Source organism: Diabrotica virgifera, chromosome 7, assembly GCF_917563875.1.
Source record: "Diabrotica virgifera virgifera chromosome 7, PGI_DIABVI_V3a".
NCBI classification, from domain to species: domain Eukaryota; kingdom Metazoa; phylum Arthropoda; class Insecta; order Coleoptera; family Chrysomelidae; genus Diabrotica; species Diabrotica virgifera.
Genome location: NC_065449.1, coordinates 136,963,597 through 136,987,706, shown reverse-complemented (window position 1 = coordinate 136,987,706; position 24,110 = coordinate 136,963,597). Strand labels below are relative to the sequence as shown.

At 31.7% G+C, this 24,110-nt stretch overlaps 1 protein-coding gene and 1 long non-coding RNA gene across 2 annotated transcripts in view; both read left to right on the top strand.

Moving 5' to 3' along the window:
• Positions 1–232: 232 nt before the first annotated feature.
• LOC126888489 (D-3-phosphoglycerate dehydrogenase) overlaps positions 233–24,110 on the top strand; it is a 74,555-nt gene continuing 50,677 nt past the window's right edge. Inside the window, exons 1-5 of the mRNA XM_050656823.1 lie at positions 233–351; positions 995–1,076; positions 1,177–1,733; positions 3,873–4,024; positions 20,415–20,634. Of these exons, the coding sequence (XP_050512780.1) occupies positions 1,605–1,733; positions 3,873–4,024; positions 20,415–20,634 (501 nt within the window). The 5' untranslated portion in view covers positions 233–351; positions 995–1,076; positions 1,177–1,604. The remainder of the gene's footprint in view (positions 352–994; positions 1,077–1,176; positions 1,734–3,872; positions 4,025–20,414; positions 20,635–24,110) is intronic.
• On the top strand, positions 11,290–15,089 carry LOC126888490 (uncharacterized). Its single transcript, XR_007699581.1, has 2 exons — positions 11,290–11,807; positions 12,689–15,089. It is a non-coding gene; the product is annotated as an uncharacterized LOC126888490 (long non-coding RNA).

Sequence of the window (24,110 nt, the reverse complement as noted above, 5' to 3'; positions counted from 1 at the left end):
AGGACAGAGACATGATTATCTACAATTACTATTTAAACGTTCGTAAGTTTCCTCTGGATCGTCAAAATGAAAAATTTTAACGAACAATAACCGCGCCACGAACGCGCGGCGCTCACACGGCGCGGAGTTCGCGGCGCGGATATCTGTCTCCGCCTTTACACATCAATCGAAGCGTATTGAAAAGTTGAGTTTGCATCTTTAGTTTCGGTTTTGAAGTAATTTCTGTTTAAACAATGATGACCCGAAGTTTAGTAAAAATGACTCAAAATTAGTAAAATCGTTTATCAATCGGCGCAAAGTTACACGAAGCGTTCAAATATCGACTTGCAGTTCTACTTTCGATTACTTTGGGTGAAAACCTAGGACTTACCAAGTCCAATTACTTGTTTTAGGTTCTATTATGCCCAAGGGTGGGTAAAAAATGTCCACCTCGAAAATAGGTAATAGGATTGAGAGTTGTTGCAAAATGGATTAAACTTAAGAATCTTATGCTTTATAAACACAGCATCTTCTAAAATATTAATATAAACAATTTACAAACCTTAGAACAAAATTACGATGTAGGTACATCAAAATTAACATACCAGTAAAACACCAGTAAAATTAACATACAACGAAAAATTATATAGAAACTTTTAGTAACAAGTTTTACCAAAGGTGTACTTTTTGTGCCCACCCATATTTAACTCAAGATATTACTTTTATTTTCAAAAATATCGGTAGAACCAAGTTATCATTCGATAAAGGGCTCTCTGCTCTCTTTTTAACACTAAATAATTTTTAAAAAAGTTTTGAACACGTAATAAGTATATTACGCACTAGGTGGACATTATAAAGTGAATACGCATTAGGTGGACATTTTTTACCCACCTTTGGGCGTTTAAGGGTTACCTAATCCTCGTCTCCAAATAGTAGATATCATATGCTGCGGTTAGATCTATGTATGCTGTCACTTTTTCAATGTTCATTATTAATTATAGTATCTTTATTTTAGATAATACCCAAAGATAAGCATATCGGGATTATAGTATTGACTTGCCAAAGTATTCGAGGACTAACACTTCAACAACTAAAAAGTAAATACCTAATTGAGTTAGAAAAGGCTTATTTCAATGTTGAAAGTAATTAGTACGAAACAGTTATTTCAGATGTTCTACGTATTTTTTTTTGTTTCAGCTGGATTGGTTCTTGTTTCTATTGAGTACGTAGTATGTCATTGTTGGTTTTATCATCTAATCTGTAAAACATGTAAATGCTAAGAGTTTGGAAATTTTGGTGATATCCATAAATTTCATAATAATTGGTTTCGATAATTCATTATTTGTTATTTGTTAGGCCGACCCTGAAAATAGAAATAAATATCATTAAGTCACCAAATCAAGCAAACATCACTGTATCCAAGTAGTAGCAAAGTAGATTGGGACAGTGGGGAGAGTTCATCGGTTAAACTTGATATCAACAGACAATTGACATTGAAATTCAAACAAACAACACTTTCATCAGCGCACAACGAAGGGAACGCGTAAAGTGCGTACCTACTTCAAAAGTATTATCAAGAAAGTTGTTTCTCCAAGTTGAATCAGTGCATTGAATAGTCGTCTAAAATGGATATAAAAACTGTTTTAGTAGCAGATGCAGTAGATGCTGCTTGCGTTGAACTTTTAAAAAAATACTCAATACAAGTTGTTTGTAAATATAAGTTGCCCAAAGAACAATTGATAGCCGAAATCGCAGTGAGTACCTATTTATTTGGTTTTAAAACTTTTTTGGTTCTTAAGATTAGGTAGTGATTTAGTGTAGGTAAAACATTTTTTATCATTTTTGACTTATCTATAGATACTAATCTGTAGGTAGGAACTACAATACAAAATTATTCAAATCAAATGTTTAAAAAATAATTCTGAAGTAATAATTAGGCAAATTATTATTCCTGTTTGTATTTAGTCCAAGTTGTATGCTCGCCGCCGTTAGGTAAATTATTTCGATTAATTTTTTTTTCACAAATTTACTCAAAAAGGGGTCCTTATAACAAAGCCACGGGGTGCCAGGCGGTATCGCGGTTGGAAAATTGTTAAAATTTTTTGAAACAAATTCAAAAAATAAATATTTTCACTTCAGACAAATTTTTTTAGGTTCTTTGGGTCATTTTAAGCAAAAAATTTCTTTCGTGTTTTTTTTCTAAAATTGATTGTTGTCGAGTTATAAGCGATTCAAAATTTGATTTGAAAATCGCAAAAATGGCAATTTTTAAGGGTTACTAACTCAGTTAAAAATTATTATTATTATGAAAATCAGAAAGTGACCAAATCAAAGTTTAAAGCCCCCTGAAAGGTCCTGAAGAATAATTTGTCATTATTTTATTACAAAGCTGTCATTTTTAATTATTAACAATGAGCACTAAGCGCGTATTGAGGCGGCCGTTCAATAGAGTGTGAGAGAGATGCACCATTGGACGGCCGCGGCTGCGCATCTCTCTCGCGCTCTATTGAACGACTGCCTCAGTACGCGCTTAGCGCTCATTGTTAATAATTAAAAATAACAGCTTTGTAATAAAATTATGACCAAAAATTCTTCAGGATCTTGTAGGAAGGGGTACTTTCATTTGGTCACTTTCTGACTTTCATAATAGTAATTTTTAACCGAGTTATTAAGCCTTGAAAAGGAAATTTTCGCGTTTTTCAAATTCTAAATCGCGTATAACTCGACAACAATCAATTTTAGAGAAAATCACAGAAGACCTTTTCTGCTCAGAATGACCCAAAAATCTAGAAAAAAATTTGTCCAAAGTACAAAATTGTTTCTAGTCAATTCGTTCACGACTATTATGAATAGTAGCGGGCTAACACTGTCTCCTGGTTTAATATACCTCTTTCCCAATTGAATTCTTGAGAACTTTCTCCTAATATCTTCATACGTCATTTTACTACTTTGTAAATACTTTCAATTATTTTTATCATTGTGATTGGTACTTTCATTTTATGCAAACATTGCCATATAATTTTCTTTTCTATAAGGCCACATAAGGTTATTTTGTCAGTCTTTTGGGATTTGTTGCTTTTCCATGCCTCTTTGTATATTTTCCATAGCCAGTTTAGCGTTTCTTCTCCCATGTATTTTACTATTCCCGAGTCTATGTCATCATCCTCTCCAGCTTTACCAGTTTTTTTATGTTTGATACTTCCTGTATTACGTCTTTTCTACTTATTTGCTCTATTTCTTTATTCTCGTCATCTTGATATGTTTCATTTCGAACCTCTATTGTTTTATTTGTAAATTTATTTTATTAGCATTATTTCCATAGGTAGTTTAGCTATCTGTTCTGCATTTGTCTGAATTTGGTTTGTTGTATCCCTTACTGCTGTTATTTCGATGTGTTTTCCTTTATTCATATGTCTGACTGTTGTCCAAAAGCTTCTATTATTTGATACATAGTTTTTATGTAATTCTTCTCCAAACTCTTCCCAGGTCTTTGCTTTCGATTGTCTTATGTTGTCTTTCGCTAATCGTCTGCGCCTTTTATATTCATCTTTATCTTCTTCCAGCTCAGTTTCAATGTATTACAAAAGGCCAGATGATTTTAAATAATAGACAGCATATATGTTCAAAGTCAAAGTTGCCTAGAAAGGGAATAGAAATGAAAAAGAGATGCGTATCCACAAATATGGATGCTTTTGGCTCATTAAATATATAAAATAAAATAACTTACGGTTATTACAACTTGTTCTTCTTTTAACTTAGACTTATATTAACACTAATCTTACTCTTTGTATGTTCAACTTCGTTATGTATGATGTATCCTTGCTTCAATTGCTAAATTGTTCTACAGGTATGTATTTATTCAACATTCAATTTAAAAAAGTTCTTATTTTTAGACGTATGATGCTCTTATTGTCCGATCAGATACTAAAGTAACTGCAGAAGTTATACAAGCAGGTAAAAACTTAAAGGTGATTGGACGTGCAGGAGCCGGCGTAGACAATATTGATATTCCCGCTGCTACAGCTAAAAATATTATTGTTCTTAAGTAAGTATCAAAATAAGGGCGCACCTTAACTAGCTTCCGAGCACTATAAAAGGGCGATCGCAAACACAGCTACTTGTGGTCGCCACCGGTGGCTACTACACGCTTGGATTCGGCGCACATACTGCGTTCCCGGCAGTCACTTCCAGCGGGAAGCTATGGCAGTGGCCGATTCTCGCTACCTGAAGTCGGTGGCGACCACAAGTGGCTGTGTTTACGAGCGCACTAAAACTATTGTAATCCTACGCGAATTGGCTCCCAATCCCATACATGAACTGGCTCCCGCTCATTAGTAAATTTGTAGAAATTGAGTCTTCTTCTGTAACTTGGATTTTAAGGAAACTGCAATTTCCAGACTACACAGGTTGATGCCTTCTTGACATATTTTTTACAAACTCAAAAGCAGTTATACATTTTTCCTGAAAAAGACGTATTTGATATTCAATTAAATTTCTTTTAAGATATCTTGCTTTTCGAATTTTCGGTATACATACTCTTTTAGGGTCACACCACTACTTCTTACTTTAATAGGTATATAGGTATTTGAATTTTTTTTAAAACCGCCAAAAATTGGAAAATGTTTGGATCGCAAGTATAAAACACACAATTGAATTTTGAATGGAAGCTCTTGTATGCATTCGTCTTTTTTTGTAGAGACGTACTATTGTACTTTGTAGATACGTAGACCGCCCACATGGTAAGTGGAAATTTTTTAACTACCAGATGTCTGTGTGATTGCTTCAAAACCAATCGCAAAACAATAAAATTTTTCATAGACCAAACACGTATTTTAAGCAAGAAGAAATGTCTGATTTTTCCGAATTATCCGTTGTCAAGCCCAGTTTCTGAATCTTTTGTCACTTGTTCCATATAATTAAAGTTAAAATCACAGAGACTAATTTATTTAATAAACTTACCAAATCTGTCCAAGGTGAAAGCGGCATCCTTTCAAAGCAGAATTTGTGAACTGCTTTGTGAATTGCTATTTCAAAATACATACTGAACGGCAGAATCAAAAATTATGGTTCTACTCATACACGCCTCTTTCAAAAACTGGAATACACATACGTAGGAAACGGTTTCCTTGCTGGGAAGCAAGAGATTGTATATTTCAGAGAAAAGTATTTCAATTCGAACGTTCAAAAATTTAAATTTGTCTCACAAGAATACACCACGTAATTGACGTCCGAATCGTTTTTTAACAAGAACTGCCCTATTGCCATTAATAACTGTCTTATTTCAAATTTATTTAGCACTTCATGCACTTCTTTCACACTCGTTGATACTTTCGGTAACACCTTCCTCCGACTGTAGTACACCTAGTTGCTTATCATAAGTACATAATTTACAGTAAGTTTTAATGTCAGAACTGTTCTTTCCTTTGTACAAAAGTTTCATGGGCTTCTCACAAATGTCTTTAACAGCCTTTCTCTTCAGTAAAGAAAAGAATCCTTGTCTTGATAACAACTTGAGAAAAAATCAAGAAATTAAAAAATCTTGTCTTGACGTGTTCTTGATATCTTATGTCTTGTCTTGACTCAAGAAATTGCAAGATCTTGAAATTTCTTGATTACCTGGTCCGATGATTCCCCGGTGACCTTTTTAATGCGTTGCGTGCTAACACGGCCTAATAAATCCCAGAATGACCTACAGAATCCAACACCAGAGCCGAAAAATACTTAAATGAGCTTAGGTCAGAAGATGCTGAGAATATACTTGATTGGTAGAAAAGACACGAAAATGTCTACTCGTCATTATCGAAAATAGCCAAGGATTTTCTCGGATCGCCAGCAACATCTGTACCTGCAGAAAGGCTAGTTTCAAGAGGAGTTTTTTTTTTCAAAGTCAAGGCTAGACGTTGACTCCATAAGAAATATTATCTGCCTTAATTCATGGCTTATCAATTCCGATTACAAAATTTATGTTACATTTAAAGGATTTACATTTTTGTAAATCGTTTTAATAAAAAAAGAGAATAATACATTAATATACGTTATATTATTTTAAAATATATTATATTTTTCACAAATATATACGTCTTAGAGTTTTCATTACCCGTGTTGAGCTGCCCCCCCCCCACTTGCAAAAATTAAAAAACAAATAGCGCTGATTTATGAGCTATTTATGAGCTTTCATATTCCGCAAATTAAAAATTTTGAGCTGGCAGGAATTTAATGTAGTAGTGGCCCCCCACTACTTAAAAAGACTTTGACTCAGCCCCCCCCCACTACTTAAAAATAGGGATATTAAATCGATCTTTGCGACAGAATTACGAGCTATTTATGAGCTCTCGAAGTGATATAGTTTCGATTTTTGAGCTCATCCCCTTCACCCCCAAACAAAGTTTAATTAATTTAACTTAAGAAAAAAAATTAATATATATATCGTATGGTGGATATAATTCGTATAGATTTTTTATTCTAAAAATAAACTATTAAATCACGTGAATTTCGATTATTGAACTACAACCCCTTCGCAAGAGAACCACCCTATTTTCCCGGCTTAAGAGAGAGTTGTACTTAAAATGAATTAAAAGTATTATTTGGCGACTACATATCGTTCAATAATTTACAAGCTCCTAAAATACGCGCATTTAGATCATAAATTGCAATTTCTTTTGTATAGTGCAATCACTGAAGGTAAAAATTAACTATTACCTTCAATTTCGGTAAACCTTCATCGATTTTCACGAAAATTGGTGAGTGGTTAGAGGATACCACAAGAAATAAAGGTGATATGGTGCCACCTTGCGCCTTTACCCTGAGGGTGGATACCACCCCTTCTCGGGGATGAAAATTATTGTATTAAAAATAATTGCACAAATCGATAGGACAAATTAGAAGCAAAAATTGTTATATAAAGTTATCAAAATAAATCAATACTTTTTGAGTTAGTAATGATTAAAGATTTTAATTTTTCGCGAAAAAAATGCATGTTTAAACCGGTTTTTCGCAAATCACTCATAAACTGTAAGTTTTTTTTTAAAAGTTATCAAAAATTAATTTATCTCTTATATTCTTATTGCATGGTGTGTGGTTATGCAAAAGTTTGGTGGAGACACTAGGTTTTAAGAATCTTATCGATGACATAATAACAAAATTACACGACACCACGGTGGTCTATCGGGACCAACATAAAAGTATGTCAACCTACATGCAATTAGGCAATCTACCTATAATTCACTTTCAATTAATAATAAAAGGTTTTTCGAAATTACAATTTCGCTAAAGATAACTTTTTTGAAAAAACTTACAGGTTTTGAGTGATTTGCGAAAAACCGCTTTAAAACATGCATTTATTTCACGAAAAATTAAAATTTTTAATCATTTATAACTCAAAAAGTATTGATTTATTTTGATAACTTTATATAACAATTTTTGCTTCTAATTTGTCCTTCTATCGAATTGTGCAATTATTTTTAATAAAATAATTTTCACCCCCAAGAAGGCGTGGTATCCACCCTCAGGGTAAAGGCGCACGGTGGCACCATTTCACCTTTATTTCTTCAGGTATCCTCTAACCACTCACCAATTTTCGTGAAAATCGATGAAGGTTTACCGAAATTGAAGGTAATAGTTAATTTTTACCTTCAGTGACTGCCCTGTACAAAAGAAATTGTAATGATCTAAATGCGCGTATTTTAGGAGCTTGTAAATTATTGAACGATATATAGTCGCCAAATAATACTTTTAATTCATTTTAAGTACTACTCTCTCTTAAGCCGGGAAAATAGGGTGGTTTTCTTGTGAAGGGGTTGTAGTTCAATAATCGAAATTCGCGTGAATTTATTTTTAGAATAAATAATCTATACGAATTATATCTACGATACGATATATTTTAATTTTTTTCAGCGTTTTTTCTTAAGTTAAATCAATTAAAGGGTTGTTTGGGGGTGAAGGGGATGAGCTCAAAAATCGAAACTATATCACTTCGAGAGCTCATAAATAGCTCGTAATTCTGTCGCAAAGATCGATTCAATATCCCTATTTTTAAGTAGCAGCCCCCCACATTACTCCATTAAATTCCTGCCCAGTGCAACGAGCTCAAAATTTTTAATTTGCGGAATATGAAAGCTCATAAATAGCTCATAAATCAGCGCTATTTGTTTTTTAATTTTTGCAAGTGGGGGGGGGGCAGCTCAACACGGGTGTTATTTCACACAATAAGATCCCCCGGGTGTTTATCACACCCCCGGGTGTTTATCACAAGATATTTCAAGATTTCTTGATTTCTTGACAAGAAATCTTGGTATTGACATAACATTTCTTGTCTTGTCTTGAAATCTAAAACTACTTCTTGTCTTATTCATTTGTCGTTATTTCAACTTCATTTAGCACTTCCTTGCACATGTACCTCCTTAAAATATACAGTCCGTACAATATAGATACCATTGCACGTTACTAACTACGTCAGAGATCTAATTTGACATTATTGCCCAATTACAAAAAATTCTTTAAATATATCACATAATTATTGCGGAAGTGGACTAGGCAATAACTAGTTATTAAGGTACCAAGGGTATTATAAGGATATTAACGCTTGAGGTCAATGGCGTGTATCCGAGGGCCTTCGGCCCGAGGATCTACGTTGACCAAAAGTGTTATTATCTATAATACCCGTGGTGCCTTCAACGTTTAATGTCCGACTAAATATTCTTTATATGCCAAAAAATGACAGAATTTTTTACAGTGGAACCTCGATAAGTCGGCCTCCGATAACCCGGAAGTCCGGCTAACCAGGACCGATTTTCATCAAATAAACATTTTGACAATAAAAACGTTACTGAGTTTTTTACCAAGCAATGAACAATACTGTGTACAACTGTACGTAATTTAGATGTACTGTGCATAATATGTATTATTTAATATTTTTGCAATTATAATGGACTTTATCTGTAAGTATCCGTATTTTATTAATTTTCGCCATTATTCTCCGGCTAACCCGGATTTTCAATGACTCGGATTGGCCGCGGTCCTGATTAATCCGACTTATCGAGGTTAAACTGTAATTAGTTTTCAAATAAGTACATTTATGGTTCTTTTCATGAGCATTTTTCAGTGCGTCACAAATGATAGAAAAAAAGGTTAGTCCGTGATATGCTTCTTTTCATGAGCATTTTTCAGTGCGTCACAAATGATAGAAAAAAAGGTAAGTCCGTGATAATATAAATTTATAACATTTACTCTAACCTGACATTTTAGTTAAATCTGACTGTTGTCAAATTTTATTTGCAATTTGGTATAAAAACAAATTAATTTTGTTTATTGCATTTATAAAATGGTATTTTCTTTGATTTCTATAGTCTTATAAATTATACAGATTAAATTTTTTTATATAGAATAATATAATATTATTTAATATTATACCGAGTGTCCACTTATATTTTCCCCCATTTTAACTGCCTATAACTTCTAAACGGCTTAAGATAGAAATATGCGGTTTTCGATGAAATGTTTTATTTTAGTAAAAGTTTTGTTTGAATGGATTGAATTTTTTATATCGCTTTCAAATATGAAAAGAAAAATGGCGGATTTTTGAAAAAACGTTGTTGACTTTTTTTTAATGGAACACCCAGTATATTTTTTATAAATTAAAAGAAAGGTCATTCACCTATCCAGCGATATAAAGTTTTTCAAAATCGGTTGTCAAATCACTGAGTAATTAATTTTTAAAATGAACGGTGCAACGTGGATATCACATACCTAAATAACATAACTGAAGGGTGTCGGGAGAAAATCATGGATGTCACCAAGAAATGATTTTGAGAAAAACGAATTTTAAAGTTATAAGACTATTTACGACAAAAAAATGTGTTGGGAGGTATTAAACATAAACGTAATGATAGAAAAATGTATTGATAATATAAACTAATGTAAACAAAGCATAAGAGTTAAATTGTTTTTAAGAAAATAAAAAATTAGTCGCGTAATGTCCACTTTTTAAAGAAGAAAACAATGGATGTCACCAAGTACAGGCGTTTAGTCACAGGATTATTCCTGTTTTGTTTTTGCTTTTTTGTTCTCTGCTTTTCATCTAAAACAAAATAAAACATTTTAGTTAAAAAATCGTATTTTTTAATTATTTTCTTCATAACCTCGTACATCCTTCCCTTTTTTTCTTTTTTCCATCACTCTTTTCACTATTAGCCATTATGAGATAATATTATATTGAACTCACACTAAACAATACTGTACAGTTTTCGCAGTTATAAAACAATCTGCTGCTCTGTTGTTATAATTTGTAAACAAACTAACGACTAACCTATCTAAACACGTGTGTATTACAAATCAACCGAAAGATATACATTTTACTACGCAGCGTGCCGACGTGGCAAGTGATATTGCTTGGGTGACAATCATTGTTTTCACCCAATTACGCGTGGACAAATATCGTTTTCTCCCGACATGGTCAATTTAAAAGGCTTAAAATCTCTGAACATTCGATGTTTTCTACCTATTTGAAGGAATGATGTGATAGTATTCGTTAAAATCTAGAGAATGACGTATTTACCTAAATATCACCCAATTGGTGACGTCTATGATTTTCTCCCGACACCCTTCAACTAAGCAAAATGATATTATGTTATGTGATTTCCACATTGCATCTTTCATTTTAAAAATTATTTGCTCAGTCATTTGACAACCGATTTTAAAAAATTTAATATCGCTGGATAGGTAAATGACCGTTTTTTCAATCTACAAAAAAATATACTGGATGTTTTAATAAAAAAAAAGTCAACAACGTTTTTTTTCCAAAAATACGCCATTTTTTATTTAAAAGCGGCATAAAAAATGGTCATTTACCTAAAAACTTGAAAAAACCGTCATTTCCCTATCCAACTATATAAATTTTTTTAAAATCGGTGGTCAAATGACTGAGCCATTAATTTTTAAAATGAGAGATGCAATTTGGAAATCACATAACATAATATCAATTTGCTTAGTTATGTTATTTAGGTATGTGATATCCACGTTGTACCTCTCATTTTAAAAATTAATTACTCAGTGATTTGACAACCGATTTTGAAAAACTTTATATCGCTGGATAGGTGAATGACCTTTCTTTCAATTTACAAAAAAATATACTGGATGTTCTATTAAAAAAAAGTCAACAACGTTTTTTTTTCAAAAATTGTATTTGAAAGCGATATAAAAAATTCAGTCCATTCAGACAAAACTTTTACTAAAATAAAACATTTCAGCGAAAACCGCATATTTCTATCTTGAGCCGTTTAGAAGTTATAGGCAGTTAAAATGGGGGAAAATACATATAAGTGGACACCCGGTATTATTAGCGCCATTTATTGACAACTAGATTAAATGTTATAAATGTCATCTACGAAATGTAATCAGCGACGTGCGTTTTTTTCTGTCACATACAATTTAATGCGTTAGAGAGAAATCGAAAAACTGTGACGCACTGAAAAATGCTCATGAAAAAAACCATACCAGCAATTGGGATAAACCGTAATCGTACCCCTTCCTAACTGCCAAAGTGTCATGGCCGCCGTCGGGACCTATTGTGCTGACATTTACAATGTTTACATATAGAAAAGTTTGTTTTTTTCTGCTTATAATGCCGTTTTCTAAAGATATTAGTGAACAAAATCGATTTGCTAACAATATTTAATATATTTTAAATGTGCTAAAATTGGATTCAACAGCAAAAGTCGCATAAATAACATATAAATGACGAATTTGTTTACCTATTACAAATGGGGTTATGTGGTTGTAACTGTTTATTTTGGGAATAAAATGAAAATGATCAATTAAACGACTGGAAAACTGTAAGTATTACAATTAAAACATGTTTATCCTATCACAAGAGTTCACTTCATTTTAAGAAAGCTAATTATTATTATACAATAGACATTTATAAACTGCCATGTACTTTTAAGGTTACTTTTGATCTGTTTTCAAAGCTTATGATTAAATGTTACCTCTTTATTAATTAGATTTGCCAACAAAAGATGCATGATTAAGGCCAAATGCAATTCCTTTGCTAAAGTCATAAAAAAAATTACAAATACAGTTAAAACAATTATTTTAAAAAGGTCTCTCAAAAGACATGAAAATTATACAACAACTCAAAAAACTAGAGAATGTAAAGAAAGCCAGGTTATTGGAAATGGAATTCCTGTTTAATTGAAAGCCAGTAAACTATCCAAGACTTTTCAGAATCAAATGTGTCAACTTGTAAAACGATTCTTCTGACATTTTTAGTAAAAACCAGATTATCCTCAAGAAAAATTCTGTTTTAAGTGAAACTCAAAGTCATATATATAAATATAATTTTGTGAAAGTGTCATCTTTGAATGAAACAAATTTTTTACCTAAACAAATAAATGTTTGGATCTAATTAAAAACAATGCTGAATCAAGTACAGTAGAAATACAAACCTTTGAACTTCTAAATGTGATTGTTAAAAGTGTCGAGATAGCTACTGCATAGGGATTCGAAAGGGATAGACTTGTTATGAACGCACTTGATCATGTACTTCTTACTGTTATAAAGTTGAAACAAAACTTATTTTATGCTTTCTTATCAGTCACTTTTAATTGTGTATCAACTTTACGTGGTACATCGTGCAAAAATTGCTAAAATGCAAACATTATATTTATTTTCTGTGTTACATTGGATACTATGATTGAATGTCTTCCTCTTTTAGATAGTGAAGTGAAGAACATCTTGAAGTTCCAATGATGTTTCAAGATGAGATAAATCGAAATAATGGTTGTATGTTAGAAGGACAGAGAATACGAAGAAATGTTATTGCTGCATACTTAGTGTAGTGAAATACAAACTTCAAACATTATAATATATTTTTTTATTTCAAACATTTCATATGATTATGAAAGAACATCTTCCTCTTTAAAACAATGAAGAAGTGAAGAACATAATAAAGTTCCAACGAAAATGATTCCAGATGAGGAAAATCGAAATAATGGTTGTATGTTACGTGTATAGAGAATACGAAGAAATGTTATTGCTGCAAACTTAGTGTAGTGAATTAAAAACTTATTGTCAAATACAAATCAATTTATTTCATACTTTTATAATATATAGTGGTACAATTTTATATGTGTTCAAATAAAAATATTAATAAATAAAATACAATAAACACAAATCATGTATATCTTACAATGAATTACAAAATCAAAAATTAATTACAAAAATATCAAAATAAATCTAAAATATTAAAAAGTAACCCATAATTTTTATAGTACCTACATACTTTGGTTGGTACTCTAATAATTTGGAAATCCATTAAAGTTTGTAGATGGAAATTGCAGGTATCTAAAAAATATATAAAGTAACTCAACAATCTCTTTTCAATTAGGGTTGCAGTTGATAAAGATGAATGACCCTTGCTCGGGAAATCAAATGTATCTAAAAAAAAATTAAGTAACAGCTTTCTAACAAAACAATCTTAGCACTAAACGGAAACAAAGATACTGGTAAGTATTAAAACATTTTTTGAAAAATCTTTCTGAAAGTGAAAATAAAGACTACTCTCTATGGGAACAACTAAAACTGGGTATGCTTTACAAAAAAATGTATCCAGAACAAACTTCTTCTCTATAAGGCAATACTACTACAAGTCTGGATGTACAGGATTTAATTCTGGGGAACTGCCAGTAACACATAATATGCAAAGACTACAAAGATTCCAATCCAAAGTCTTTCATGATGTCCGATTTTTTTATTACCACTACCAAATATCACGCTAAACTTAAAATTCTTACAATGAAGATAGCTAAAGCTTGAGTACACATAGATAGATCCAACCAAATAAATAAAAACAATTAATGTATGTAAAATGTATGTTAGTCTTCTTCCACTTGCAGAAGATATTTTCAGTTGTTTGTGCCACTGTGAACTTAAGATCTCTAATATTAACCGATGATAAATTTATGAAAACTGATTTTAAATATTAAAAACTTTCAGAGATATTTCAATTTTCGAAACATCTTATAAAAGAGTGAAAAATATTCAGAGACACCTTACAGCCATAAACCAGTAAAACTAAAATATTTAATGTTTTTGTATAAATTAATATTAATATTTATGAACTTTTTAAATATATCTTTAAAAATTTTATGATAAATAAAATGTTTTTGAGTAAAGGCAATATTTTTTTTGTATGGTAATAGAAAAGATTAATATTTGAAATCATATACAGCATCACATTTTATAAATTATAATCTTTTTATTATAAAAATAGTAATACCGTGTGTCTACAGATGGGGTGCCCAAGAGGAAAAACTTTTTTATTTTCAATTTTAGCGAAAAATGTCATTCTTGATAAAAACTTTTGCTTGTTCTAAAACCCCATAAAATGAACTAAAATTCAAGTTTTTCAAATCCTGCTTATTTTTATAGCCAATTTTATGTAAATCCCTATAAATTTTTGCACTAAGTTCGAAATTGTAACAATAATAACTTGGGAGAACAACCCTTTCACTTCTCTGGATTACGAAGCCAGACTTTGTCGTTCTCCTTGAATCATCCAATTATTTATTAATTAAATAATTATTAATACAACAATTTTAATAATGAAATTTATCACAAGATAAATTCTTTATTGATAGCTTAAAATTGTCAAAAAAATTGACAATTCGCAAATGATTTATCGAAGTTGATAGTTACTAAGCTACATTGTGGCTTGGCAACACTAGATTATTGTTAAGATTTCAAACTTAGTGCAAAAATTTACATAAAATAGGGATTTACATAAAATTGGCTACAAAATTAAGCAGGATTTAAAAAACTTGAATTTTATTTCGTTTTATGGGGTTTTAGAACAAGCAAAACTTTTTATCAATAATGACATTTTTCGCTAAAATTGAAAATAAAAAAGTTTTTCCTCTTGGGCACCCCAACCGTGGACACACTGTATATAATTATAATACTAAAATCACAATAAAGATGCACTAGAAAGAAACGAACACAAGACATGATGAATGTTATGAGGAGCACTCACAAATCATGATTTACAAAGTTTATACATTGTAAATCGTGATTCGGGAGTGCTATTTGTATCATTCAACATGTCTTGGGTTGTTTATTTCTGGTGCATCTTTATTGTGAGTTTAGTATAAGAGAATTACAAGTTTTATGTTAAATCTTCTGAATCAAATTTTTGTTAGGTATCATGTCACTCTTACTAATTTTATCCCATAAACACTTTGAAATAATACATTTTTTAGTTCCATGACTGTTATCAATTGTTGGATATCATATTGGCTACCATATTCGCTATTGTGGCGTTATTGACAGCAGCTCTAACTAATGATGATGGAGTCGATTTTCCATACTATGGTCTTAGATTGTTCAGCTATGATTGTGAGATTCTACCAGAACCACATTTACCTTGGATCTTTCTCTGAATTATCAAATGCAAAAGTTCATATTTTTTAGGGTGTTTCATACCTAAGTATTATTGACCTAAGTATTCCAGCTTGTGTCTCTTTAGTCAAATGGAAATTATTATATGAAACTCTACAAGAACACATTCATATTATAATCAATTAAGTATATTAATTTTAATCACAAATGTTTATTGGTTGAGAGAGTGACTTTTTTACTTATGCTCAATCAAATATTTTTACTATTTTCTGTTAGTTTTTTAAAAGTTATTTATGATATAAGTGTTAAAAGTACACATTTAAGGCACGCATGTGAAAGTCTGCAATTCACATGAGTGCCTTAAAAATGTACTTTTTAACACACATATCATACAATATTTTTTCTGCAAACGTAATTACAGAATAATATCTACAAAAACTTTTTTCTACAGCCGTGTTAAAAATTCAATTTTTAGCACTCCATAAGAGCATTAAAAATGCTACTTTAAGGCACAAGTGCTTTAAAATTTTTATGGCACTGCAATTCGTATTGACCGTATAGACAATTTTGATGTAATGTCACAAAAATATAAAAATGGAATGTCAGTCAAGTTCAAGTAAAAGTTTTTGTAGATATTGTCCTGTAATTACGTTTGTAGAAAAAATATTGTATGATATGCGTGTTAAAAAGTACATTTTTAAGGCACTCATGTGAATTGCAGAACTCGCTATCGCTCATTCTGCAAACTTTCACATGCGTGCCTTAAACGTGTACTTTTAACACTTATATCATAAATAACTATTACTTGAACTGACATTCCATTTTTATATTTTTTTGACATTACATCAAAATTGCCTATACAGTCAATACGAACTGCAGTGCCATAAAATTTTTAAAGCACTAGTGCCTTAAGGTAGCGTTTTTAACGCTTGTATAGAGTGCTGAAAGTTGCATTTTTAACACGGTTGTAGAAAAAATAAATTTTATGTATATTTTATCTAAAAAAGTATTTAAGCACTTAAATATTTTTTCAAAAATAGAATATTTTTATGAACTTCTTTAATTCTTTTTTATTTTAACTTTAATGCAATCTGTTATCATTATAACAATATGACAGATATAAAAAATGACACAGTGGGAACTACACTCAGGGGTGAGAACTCTTTACATATTTATATTAATTTAGTCTACATTACCATATTTCTGACTTTTTTACAAATTAGTAACTACTATCTACTTCCCAGTGGTGTAGAGATCGGTAACTTTTCTTAACCCTCTAGTGCCCTAGTTTGCCTCAAGGCGGACCATAATAAAAATTTCCATGCTTACTATTTAAGTATTTTATAGCTGCAATACCGAAACCAGCCTCTGGACTAGATCAGATAAGCATCCAGCTTTTAAAAGTTTGGGTGATCAGACAGATTTTTACCCTATAATTTTCAGTTTAGCATGATATTTGGTAGTGGTACTAAAAACATCGGACATCATAAAAGACTTCGGATTAGAATCTTAATAGTTTTTGCATATTTGTATTACTGGCAGTTCCCCAGATTTAAATCCTGTACATCCAGACTTGTCGTAGTATTGCCTTATAGAGAAGAAGTTTGTTCTGGATACATTTTTTTGTAAAGCATGCCCAGTTTTATTTGTTCCCATAGAGAGTAGTCTTTATTTTCACTTTCAGAAAGATTTTTCAAAAAATGTTTTAATACTTACCAGTATCTTTGTTTCCGTTTAGTGCTAAGATTGTTTTGTTAGAAAGCTGTTACTTAATTTTTTTTTAGATACATTTGATTTCCCGAGCAAGGGTCATCTTTATCAACTGCTACCCTAATTAAAAAGAGATTGTTGAGTTACTTTATATTATTATATTTTTTAGATACCTGCAATTTCCATCTACAAACTTTAATGGATCTCCAAATTATTAGAGTACCAACCAAAGTATGTAGGTACTATAAAAATTATATGTAACTTTTTAATATTTTAGATTTATTTTGATATTTTTGTAATTAATTTTTGATTTTGTAATTCATTGTAAGATATACATGATTTGTGTTTATTGTATTTTATTTATTAATATTTTTATTTGAACACATATAAAATTATATCACTATATATTATAAAAGTATGAAATAAATTGATTTGTATTTGACAATAAGTTTTTAATTCACTACACTAAGTTTGCAGTAATAACATTTCTTCGTATTCTCTATACATGTAACATACAACCATTATTTCGATTTTCCTCATCTGGAATCATTTTCGTTGGAACTTTATTATGTTCTTCACTTCTTCATTGTTTTAAAAAGAAAGATGTTCTTTCATAATCATATGAAATGTTTGAAATCAAAAAATATATTATAATGTTTGAAGTTTGTATTTCACTACACTAAATATGCAGCAATAACATTTCTTCATATTCTCTGTCCTTCTAACATACAACCATTATTTCGATTTATCTCATCTTGAAACATCATTGGAACTTCAAGATGTTCTTCACTTCACTATCTAAAAGAGGAAGACATTCAATCATAGTATCCAATGTAACACAGAAAATAAATATAATGTTTGCATTTTTAGCAATTTTTGCACGATGTACCACGTAAAGTTGATACACAATTAAAAGTGACTGATTAAAAAAGCATAAAATAAGTTTTGTTTCAACTTTATAACAGTAAGAAGTACATGATCAAGTGCGTTCATAACAAGTCTATCCCTTTCGAATCCCTATGCAGTAGCTATTTCAACACTTTCAACAATCACATTTAGAAGTTCAAAGGATTGTATTTCTGTAACTGTACTTGATTCAGCATTGTTTTTAATTAGATCCATACATTTAATTGTTTAGGTAAAAAAATTGTTTCATTCAAAGATGACACATTCACAAATATGACTTTGAGTCTCACTTAAACAGAATTTTTCTTGAGGATAATCTGGTTTTTACTAAAAATTTCAGAAGAATCGTTTTTACAAGTTGACACATTTGATTCTGAAAAGTCTTGGATAGTTTACTGGCTTTCAATTAAACAGGAATTCCATTTCCAATAACCTGGCTTTCTTTACATTCTCTAGTTTTTTGAGTTGTTGTATATTTTCATGTCTTTTGAGAGACCTTTTTAAAATAATTTTTTTAACTGTATTGGTACTTTTTTTATGACTTTAGCAAAGGAATTGCATTTGGCCTTAATCATGCATCTTTTGTTGGCAAATCTAATTAATAAAGAGGTAACATTTAATCATAAGCTTTGAAAACAGATCAAAAGTAAACTTAAAAGTACATGGCAGTTTATAAATGTCTATTGTATAATAATAATTAGCTTTCTTAAAATGAAGTGAACTCTTGTGATAGGATAAACATGTTTTAATTGTAATACTTACAGTTTTCCAGTCGTTTAATTGATCATTTTCATTTTATTCCCAAAATAAACAGTTACAACCACATAACCCCATTTGTAATAGGTGAACAAATTCGTTATTTATATGTTATTTATGCGACTTTTGCTGTTGAATCCAATTTTAGCACATTTAAAATATATTAAATATTGTTAGCAAATCGATTTTGTTCACTAATATCTTTAGAAAACGGCATTATAAGCAGAAAAAAACAAACTTTTCTATATGTAAACATTGTAAATGTCAGCACAATAGGTCCCGACGGCGCCCATGACACTTTGGCAGTTAGGAGGGGGTACGATTACGGTTTATCCCAATAGTCGGAACGTAATTGTGGTAACCATAGTTTTACTTATATAGGTTATTATTTGTCAACTTTACAGTATTGAACTCGTTATTTAAATTTAATAGGCCCTAGGGTGTTATTTAAAAAAAAATAAGGAAAGGAAATAGGGAAATAATATATCATATTTAACTGACTTTGAAATCATGTCGTTATTTATCAAATAATATACCAGTCGGACATTAACAAATTAATATTCAATGTAAATAAATCTTTTTTTTCTTTCTCTGATTCTGGCTTTGGTTTAGAACTAGAACCTTTAGCCACGTAATTGTATAACTTATCACTAAGTCAGAGGAGTAATGTGTAGTGTGTGTGTTGAGTAAGTGTCTTGTTACTTTGCAAAGTCGACGTCATTGTCTTTGCAAAGAGACGCTAATTGTTTCCGAACGTCTATGTAAATAAATAAAAACATTAGAAATAGAAAACAAGAATTAAGTTATATTCTTACGTTAAAGTAAATAATAAAAACAATAAATATAATAAAACAAATACATACTTATAGTAAAGAATAAAAACAGATCTAAAGTGTTAATACTGCAAATAAGTAAATGTTACCAATTTATGCCAAAATGTCACCTTTGTTCGATCGCAGTTAGAGTGTAATCCGAAGAAGTGTGCTTTATAAAACGCTTTATATTCCACTTATACAGATTAAATGAAACAAGTTAGGGTATGTTTTCTTTAAATAATTTACATTAATAGAAATCTTTCAAAATATTTATGTCTAGTGGCTGTAATTCCAGTGTACCCAACTAAATGATTCTAAAAAGGAACACACCTACGACTTAAATATTTCGTGTTGATATCATGTGACGTCATGTTCTATGACACGGATGACGTACAACGGCATCTATATTGTACGGACTCTAGTATGTAAGTAGCGAAATATCTGCCGTAAGTCTATTAAAAATTTGATTTATTACTCCTTCTGTGGCTCAGTGGTAAGAGCGCCTACCTTTAGATCGAAAGGTCTGAATGGTCATGAGTTCGAATCTCACCAGGGTCAGAGATTTTTCGTTTATTATAAATTAATAAATGAAAATAGTTTCTCTGTCCTTGTGGGATCGGTACTCACCGGAGGGACCACAGACGTTCGGATACAATTAGCGTCTCTTTGCAAAGACAATGACGTCGCCTTTGCAAAGTAACAAGACACTTATTCAACACACACACTACACATGACACTAGGTACCTAACTGCAAAAGTTCACCGTACCTACCATGCCAATGGCCATCAGTTGTCGAGGCATTAGCTAAAACAAAACTTGATTTATTGCACACAATTTAACATTTTGTTTTAATTCCAGCACACCTGGTGGCAATGCCATTAGTGCTTGCGAGCTCACGTGTTCCTTAATTACAACACTGGCAAGAAATGTAGTTCCTGCAGCTGCATCTCTAAAAGCTGGTAGATGGGACAGAAAACTATATTCGGGACATGAACTCTATGGTAAAACTTTGGGAATTTTGGGACTGGGAAGAATTGGAAAAGAAGTCGCCATTAGAATGCAAGCTTGGGGAATGACGGTATGTAAATTTTGATAATATTAATATACAGTGTGTCTACGTAAGTTGGAATCATATGGGAACTTTTTTATCATTAATTTTACGAAAAAAACTTATTCTTCGTTAAAAGCTCTGCATGGTCTAGTCTAAAACCTTAAGGCGGAGACAAATATCCGCGCCGCGAACTCCGCGCCGTGTGAGCGCCGCGGGTTCGTGGCGCGGTTATTGTTCGTTAAAATTTTTCATTTTGACGAACCAGAGGAAACTTACGAACGTTTAGTAATTGTAGATAATCATGTTTCTGTCCTGTACTTCTACTACATCTTATTTTGGTATTGTTCTGAAACTATTTTCTTGTGGCATCTTATGCAATTTCCTATTTTATGTGGAATAAGCCACAGTTTGAGTTTGAATCAAGTTATTTGACGTTGAAATATTTCAAACGTTTCGTGTTGATTTTGAGAGTAAACTAAATGTACGAACAGAGCCGTGCGGTACATTTTTCAAATATGATGCAAGTCTTCGAAATGCCGCCCGTTAAATATAACTATAAATCCAACTGCACAAAAGTAGAACATACTTTTATTTTAAAAACAAAACATAATTTAAATTAAATGAAATACGTATTAACATTAAATAACATTTACAAAAATTACAATTTTACCCTTCTGACTTTAATTTTGGCAAATTCGTCAATCAGATATAGTCTAAAGTAGCAGCCAGTGAGGACTCTATTGAAATGAGTGCTAATTTTTTTAGTTTTGTTTGTATTATGGAGCTTCGTAAACCGTTTTTAATAATTTTTAATTTTGAAAAACTTCTTTCCCCACTAACTACTTAGACAGTGAGTGTTAATAAAATTCTTAGCGATAAAACTACATTTGGGTGTACAGAAATAGTTCAAAACTTCTAAAGGTTTCATGGACTGTTATCATTTGGGATATATCACACAATTCTTCTAGAAGATCATTTGCCTGTATATCCGATTCTTTTTCTATTGATAGTATTGAATGAAGATTCATACAATATTTTTTTAGTGTTTTATCATTTATTTCCCCCAATTTAAAAATATAATCAAACATTTATTTATTTATGAATTTCTAGAAGCGAAAATCGAACAACCAAAGAATTAATGACAATAAAATTAAGATGAAAAAAATTATTTTAAATTTATCTTCTTCTTTTAAGAGCTCATCCATAGATTTTTCGTCATCAAATTGACGCTTTTTTCTCCTGGCTCGAATTTCATTTTCCGCTGGAAATTCGGAGCTTATATCAAGATTTTCTGCAATTTCATTAGCAGTAATTTTCGTTTGGTCAAAGCCAGATTGTCTGTAACTTTTAATTTTTTTTATTGTTTCTGACAACCTTTTTGCACAATCTGGCAAATTTATAGTTACATGTTGCAACATATTCGAGACAGAGACCGAATTTATATGAAATAAAATATCATTCTAAAGAACTACACACCGCATATAAATTTATAATTTTTAATATTTTTTGCTAATCCTCGTGCTTTGACTTTAGTTTCTGTATCTTTGTTGACTTCTTCTATTATTTCGAATAAGGCATCATATATTTCACAAAATTGAAATCTTAAAGGTTTCAATGCATATATTCGACTTGACCATCTACCTACTACTATCGCTTAACGGTTTTAAAGTTAGTTGTGAAACATGTTTTTTCAGAGCTTTGTAGAACCAGAAAAAAAAATGTACAGCTCTTGTATAATACAAAAAAGGTTATTGTTTCTGTAGAAGAAGACGATTTCACTTTTACACGCTCACTATACTACTCGCGAAGTCGATCGAAGTTCAACAAGGACGAGAGTGTAGGCAGGCACTTTATGTGAAATCTCTTCGCTTCGGCCTACTTCCATTCTCTGGCGGTTTTTGGACCGAGTCAAAAGGATCGAAGTAGGTATCGCACCGCGTGAATGTGTTACTCGCGAAGTTGAACGAGTGTGTAGTGACGGTACTTCGGACAACTTTCCCGAAGTAACTTCGCGAGTGTGTGGTGCGGGCTTTTTAAAACTAAGTTTACAGAGTGGCATGTGCCATTCTTTAGCCTAAGGTCAGACAAGCGATAATTTACGACGCCGTAAGAGCAGTAAAATGAAGCGCGAAAATGGGCCACTGTGAGAGTAGTGGAATGGCCAGACGAGCTGTAAAATATGGCGCAGCAACATATAGCAACATAGGATAGGACCCATTTTTCGCGTTTCATTTTACTGTTCTTACGGCGACGTAAATTATCGCTTGTCTGGCCTTAGCCTTAAACTCGAGTGACACACACCATCGGATATTTTTCAAATATTCTATTTTGCCCTTTCTTATTCCTATGATTATTTTTATGTATTTTCATTTTACTAATTATGCCGTCTCCTTGTGATGCCGCCTGATGCGCCCCGCCTCACCGCATCATAGCCCCGCACTGCCCTGTGTACGAATAAATGTTTACCTTGTCGGGATAAAATCATGAGGTTTTTTTCCTCGTTTTACTATGGGATCACTAACAGAAGATTTCACTGTAATCATTTAAGATTTTTCTGATATTCTCTGATTTTCTTTCTTCTGATTTTCGGATATTCTTAAGTTAAAGTTGATTTCATGTAATCGAATGAACTTATCATCTTCCAATAAAGTCAACCCTTTCGCGTTTCTGATCTCCTCATATAAAATCGTAAAAATTGTCGAATTTTAAGCGAAAGGCCATACGGGCGATAATTTACGGCGCCGTAAGAGCAGTAAACCTGACATTGGTTGACTAACTACTTCATCTACAATTGGTTAGTCAACCAATGCCTCGTCAGGTTTACTGCTCTTATGGCGCCGTAAATTATCGCCCGTATGGCCTTTCGCTAAGCGATTGTTTCGGTCCTGAACATTTCAGGGACTACCTTTTTCGCTTTCCGGTTACACAATTATAATATATCTGCTTGTTCCTACAACCAAAAAACTACCAGAAACAAAATTAGAGAACTATAGGTTCTTCCAAGTTGTGCGTTACCTTTGTCGCTTTCCGGTGACCCAATTATAATATATCTGCTTGTTTCAACTCCGTTGCTTCACCAGAAGCGAAGTTAGAAAACTATAGGCTCTTCCAAGTTGTGCGTTAACTTTTTCGCTTTCTGGTGACCCAATTATAATATATCTGCTTGTTCCAACTCCGTTGCTTCACCAGAAGCGAAGTTAGAAAACTATAGGCTCTTCCAATTTGTGCGTTACCTTTTTCGCTTTCCGGTGACCCAATTATAATATATCTGCTTGTTCCAACTCCGTTGCTTCACCAGAAGCGAAGTTAAAAAACTATAGGCTCTTCCAAGTTGTGTGATACCTTTTTCGCTTTCCGGTGACCCAATTATAATATATTTGCTTGTTCCAACTCCGTTGCTTCACCAGAAGCGAAGTTAAAAAACTATAGGCTCTTCCAAGTTGTGCGTTATCTTTTTCACTTTCCGGTGACACAATTATAATATATCTGCTTGTTCCAACTCC